Below are 6,289 nucleotides of genomic sequence, written 5' to 3' on the forward strand. Positions count from 1 at the left end.
CAAAGGTGTAAATATTGAGATGATCTATTTCATTTTCAACATAGGGTACATTTCGTTCTGTCACAGGAAAATTAAATTATCAGTTCAAAGACAACAAAATATTAATGAGCAAAGTTGATTAATGGCGAAAACGCATGCAAATTAAGTATCCACTTACTTTATCTTGGATATATATATAATGTTAAAAATGTACTTGAATTGATTAAACAGTTCATTGAACTATAGATTTCAGTTTATTCAATTTTAGATAAAAGGGAAATCACTTTAAATGCACAAAAGTGTCATGAGATTAGAATTCTTTAGTGTGCGGGAACATTAATATTTTGTTACTATGCCCGGAGCAAAGGTTTCAAAAGGGGGGGGGCAATTCCCCAAAATTATCTGACAAGCAAAAAATAAAATAATGTCCAAATCCTGGATTTTGCCAGAGCTCGACCAGCATCTAAAGCAAAATACTGTACTCAGAAAAAAAGGGGGCACCCTCCCCTCATTCTACGGGCCTGGTTACAAAGAAAAAATATGAATGCATGGATCGGTATAAATTTGTGAACTTGTTATTAATGTGAACATCAAATTCATTAAATATTACAAAATTGCAGATTTTCCCGCGAATCCATGTCATTGCACAGTACCATCAAGCTGACAGAAATCAGTCCCAGAGCAGTCCCGGGAACAGCTTTCTGGGACTGCTTGGGTGTCAGGTTGTATATATATAGCGCGCGCGCGCGCGCGCTCACGCAGACACACCCTCACACATATTTTAGATCCCCGTGCAATACAAACGATGTTACGTTATTGTACATCGCATGTAAAAAAAAAAAATAAATAAATACAGAGAAAAATTGCTCATTAGTTTTGACCAAAAAAATTTAATATCAGCAACTGAGAGAGAGAGAGAGAGAGAGAGAGAGAGAGAGAGAGGCTAGTGTTTTGGAGTCTTTTTTACTTGTATTATTTTAGTTGTTGTTGTATAACAAACAATTTCATTCGTTTTGCAAACATTATGATTCTTCTATCAGAGATAAAATGTTTTCAAGAAAATTGTAATACATGTATTTCAATGAAACGGTTAAATTGCATATTTTCTTCTTTGAATACTACTACAACTATGTAAGTTGAGTTTCAAAGAGTGAAAAGTAAACATCGAAATCTATATAAAATTAAATTCCATCCTAGAATTCTTAATTATTTTTTGAAGGTTTAATTGCAAATAAACTTTTGGACTCAAACTTATGTAGATTATAAATATTATCAGCACTTCGAGACGCAGTGATATATTTAGTTGATGCTATATAAGGTTAAATTTTATGACTTCCTTTCTTGGGATTCATTTAAATAATTTTGTCTATTTACCAAACCTATTGGGATGAACTTTTTTTAAAATACCGTTAATGCATGCATTGAACCGTAATTATCTAGGTCTACATGTATATATACCAAAAAGTATATAAGCAAGTTAATGTGATACCCTAGTAAAAAAACATACGTATTTACAGAAAAAAAGTCCCCTTCTTTTCTGGTATTTTATTTGTATTTGATGTACAATGATTAAAAAGATAGCGATTAATGGGGCATCCCCTATTTGATCAAAATACAAAACCAAGGAATCAGTTTTACCCTGCTCAACATAAGGATTGTTAAAATCTAATCAATAAAAACTCAGAGGGCGTAATTCATGGCCGTAGGAACCGGGGGCACGGGGGGGGGGTGCCCCCCCCCCCCAATAATTTTGCCGATATATAGAATACTATAGAAAATATAGCTACTATATGCGTGTGCCCCCTCAATAATAACGTTTGATGACCTTTTTTTTTTGCTTGTCAAAGAATTTTGGTAGTTGATAGTGCCCCCCCCCCCCCAACTGAAAATGTATGGTTGTGCCCCCCTCAAAGTGAAATTGCTTCCTACGGGCCTGTAATTTAAAGAGCAGGGGCACTTGGGCTTTCATTACCCTCATAATTTAATTAAAATCAGACTTCTTAGATCCGCGCTGTATACACTCTGCGTAAGAAGAGTGTATACGGTGCGGATCTAAGAAGTCGGATTTTAATTAGATTGATTGCCTTCTCTTCTTCTTGCCAATTACTTATCCCATAATTTAGGAAATTTCACAATTTAAACATGTAAATCAAAAATAATATCCTTAAAGAAATTGCTGTATCATGTTTGCTGTTTCTTAACAACTTTTGGTAAAGATTAGCCCCAACATTTTTTCTCTCTCTCTCTCTTTAAATTACACTTAAAATCTTTTTTAACTCCGAGCCGAAGGCTCAACTGAGCTTTTCTGATCGAAATTTGTCTTTGTCTGTCGTTGTAATCTTTTCACAATTTCAACTTCTTCGCAGGAACCACTGGACCAATTTCAACCAAACTGGGTGAAGGGGATTCAAGTTTGTTCAAATGAAGAACCACGAGCTCTTTCAAGGGGAGATAATTACAAATAAGTGAACAATGAATTGCATCTTTTAAAAATCTTCTCGAGAACCACTAGGCCAGGAAAGATGAAACTTATAATACGTGGAATTATCCTCAGGTGGTGAAGATTCAAGTTTGTTCATATCATGACCCCCAGGGGTAGGGTGGGGCCACATTGGATGATCAAAGTACATGTATTACATAGGAATATAAAGGAAAAAAATCTTTAAAAATCTTTTTCTCAAGAACAGCAAAGTTATGATTGGTCTTATTTATATGAAGGCATCCTCAGGTAGTATAGATTCAGATTTGATCAAATCATGACCCCCCGGGGATAGGGTAGATTCAGATTTAAATCATTACCCCTGGGGGTATGGTGGGGACACATTAAAACTTATAGGAAAAAATGCCACAGTTCATCAGAGAAATGTGTAAGCATCCTTAGTGTAGATTCAAGTTTGTTCAAATCAAACCCTTCTTTTTTTAGGGGTAGTTTAGGGCCACTTATGCATTCATACTTTTTAATACTGAACTAATTTCAAGCCCATAGGCCTCTTGTTTATCCATTCGTCCCTAGTTTTCTTCAGCTACTATTACTAATACATGTATTAAATAAATTATTGAAAAGGACTAGATATGATGAGGGCCTGTCCAGAGACATGGATTAAACAAAAAGAGAAAGTTTGTGAACAGGTTTATTCTAACTTTTTCCATCTTTCATCAATCTTATTAGCAATTGGAATCTTTGTTCTACTCACAAATAGTCCCACATGATACACAAACATATTAAGGGTCACTACAGATGGTCCTTTCAAAAAAATACATTGTATACATATTTCATAAGTTATACAGGTTCATTTGAAGGCAGATGAGTAATATTCATCTTCCAGCTCGAACAAGTCGATGGCCATTTCGTCCCTGAGTGAGGTGAGTTTGTTATCAAGGTCCTGCTGTAGAGATTTGCAGTTCTTGGCGTTCCTGATGATCGACTCATTCACAGAAGGAAAGTCATTCAGAATCATAAACTGTTTAAGATCAGACACAGACTTCATCAGAGATTCTCCTGCTCTCACCTGCACAGAAAATTCAGTGCAATTTTAACTAGATGCTGTCATGAGACAGTAATACCCGCACTAAGGTGTTTGCCTCTAAATGCACACTCCTTCATATTGGGCTTACCAAGGAAAAAGTCCAAATAATTCTATAATTTACACAGTACATGTATTCGTCAAATCGAGCATAAAATGCTCAGGTGACCATGTGACCCATGAACCTCTTATACGCATTTCATATACTTAATTCATTACCAGTCTGAAATAACAGAATTTAATTAATGATGTAAATTAGGTTTTGATAAAAAAGGGGGGGGGGATAATAAATTTTTGGCCCATAGTGGAACTTTTTAAATTTATTTTCTCAACAACAAATAATATTATTTTAGTACAAAGCGTTTTTGATGAATTTATCAAAGTGTGCAAACTTTTTTTAGTATTTGATTAGGCAAAAACCTCCTTGAAAAGCCATACCCAATCAATTTTGTCACCCCCCCCCAACACACAAACACACAATTTGCCTGTTTTTGGAAATAGGCCTAGATGGCAAAGTTATGTTAAAACATCGTTTGTTATGATAATTTAAAATTTGTTCTTGTACTGTACCTGTATGTGAACACCTTTTTGAAAATTTCTACATCACATTGGGCTTGCGTCACCCTACCAGTACTAGTACTAGTTTTACCATTATCATCTTTAGATTGCACATGGTGCATTGTTACATGTATATCAGTGGAAATTAATTCATTTTGTGTTTTAATTGGATTATATTTCATGAAGTTGACAGGACCTATGACAGTCGGTAAGTACAAGTTTAAGTATAGATTGGGGTAAAATAAACTGAAATGCAAATGGTTAGGTTAAAGTTTAAAAAGGATCAAAGATCATCGGCAATCTCCTATGCAGAGTTGTCGTTCGTTTCTCTCTCAGACACTGAATGTAAGAGTGGATCATCGGATGCCACAATAGACGAATTTCACATTCTGAAGAGTTATCTCCCGTTGTCGACATTACATTCAGTTACAGGCACAGATCCAGGAATTTTTTTCCGGGGGAAGGGAGGGGGGGTCCACACCCCAGTAAAAAAAAATTCCAGCCCAGAATTTCCTGAGGAGCAAAAAAAGAAAAACAAACAAACAAAATAAAAACAATGATGGTGGGGTCCATGTTTTTAAAGGGGGAGGGCATCTGTCATTTTTTATTTGCTTCTGTAAATCAGTATATAGTCCTATTTAAATAACTCTGCAAATTCCAGGGGGGGGGGGGGGTCCAATCTCCCTAGCCACTCCCTGTCCCTGAAATGACAAATGACCATGTGACTCCTAAATAGTAGAAAACTTTTCCATTTGACTATACATAATTTTGTTTCTTGTGTTATTATGTTATGTACATTTAATGGTTTAAGGTTATGAACCCCTGGAGGTCATCCCCACTCTCTTAATGAACTGGAAATGTTCATAATATGGCTACATCAAATTAAATAAAAGTGCATCAATGATAACATGGATAAGATTACTTGACATTTCATTCATGAATTTGGGTCAAACCATGTACCCTCCTAGAATTAGGAATGAAAATCATTCAAAGAGATGAACCATTAAACTATTTGTATATATTCACATTTTTTTTATGGCAAACCAAAGTATTAGACTAGTTTGCATACATGAACAAACAGGGGTCTGGGAAGGGGAAGGGCGAGGGGAAGGAGTTATCTCTTTACGTCTTAATTGTTGAAAACTCCTAAAATGAATGTTAACCTCAAATCCGACTTGTACATCTTTATTTTTAAGTGGTGTTGTCTCCGTATGAGTGAAAAATTCCCAAGAGGGACATTTAACAACAAACAAACATTAATGACTTAAAAAACACAATATACATGTACATGTTTATTAGTTAACGGATATACTTCTGATCATATCTCTAGTTCTCCCTTGAATCAGAAATGATGATATAAATATTTTAAGAATGATTAAGAGTTGAAAATTAAGGTTGTGCATTTGAAAATTGACTAACCTCTGTGGTTGAATTAGCTATACCAGTTTAGCTTATTTTGCTACTCAAAGCACCTTGATTAACTATTTTTAATCATACTGTTTTCTGAAATGTGAAGTTTTTTCAACATGGATACAAGTCATACCTTTTCAGCTTCTGAAAACAATGCATGAAAAAAACTGCTTTTCAAATACTGTAACTCTTTCCAAGTACTTGTGATCATCAGTTTTTAGCTCACTTGAGTTTTTCTGGTTTTCTGATCACATTTTGTTTGTCATCCATCTCTCCGCCTGTAAACTTTTCACATTTTTGTCTTCTTCACTAGAACCGCTGGGCCAATTTCAACCAACCCTGCCACAAAGCATCTTCGGGTAAAGGGGATGCAAGTTTGTTCAAGTGAAGGGTCACACCCTCTTTCAAGGGGGGATAATCAAGAATTAGTGAAAATTTGGTGGTATCATTTTAAAAAAGTCTTATAAAGAACCACTGACTGGGCCCAAAAAGTTGAAACTTTCTTTACATAGACTTAGTGTAGCTTCAAATTTGTTCAAATTATGACCCACTGGGGTAGGGTGGGGCCACATATGGGGATCCAATGATTTACATAGAAAAATGCAGGGGATTTTTTCCATCATAAATCTTCTTCTCATGAACAGCAAGGGCATTATTGTCATCCGTTTTCGCAAAAGGGACCTAGGGGACATTAAATCTCATTTGTTTGTCAGTCTGTCCATTTGTCAGTCTGTCCGTCTGTCACAATAAATTTAACCTTGGTCATAACTTCTGAATAATAAGAGATAGGGCTTTCATATTTCACATGTACATTACCT

General features: G+C 35.4%; 1 protein-coding gene across 1 annotated transcript in view; it reads right to left on the reverse strand.

Moving 5' to 3' along the window:
• Nucleotides 1–3,097: 3,097 nt before the first annotated feature.
• Nucleotides 3,098–6,289, reverse strand: part of LOC133174143 (mediator of RNA polymerase II transcription subunit 22-like) — an 11,030-nt gene continuing 7,838 nt past the window's right edge. Inside the window, exon 4 of the mRNA XM_061309200.1 lies at nt 3,098–3,488. Within this exon, the coding sequence (XP_061165184.1) occupies nt 3,270–3,488 (219 nt within the window). The 3' untranslated portion in view covers nt 3,098–3,269. The remainder of the gene's footprint in view (nt 3,489–6,289) is intronic.

Source organism: Saccostrea echinata, unplaced genomic scaffold, assembly GCF_033153115.1.
Source record: "Saccostrea echinata isolate AGI-Se365-2 ecotype Australia unplaced genomic scaffold, CSIRO_AGI_Sech_v1 ptg000057l, whole genome shotgun sequence".
NCBI classification, from domain to species: domain Eukaryota; kingdom Metazoa; phylum Mollusca; class Bivalvia; order Ostreida; family Ostreidae; genus Saccostrea; species Saccostrea echinata.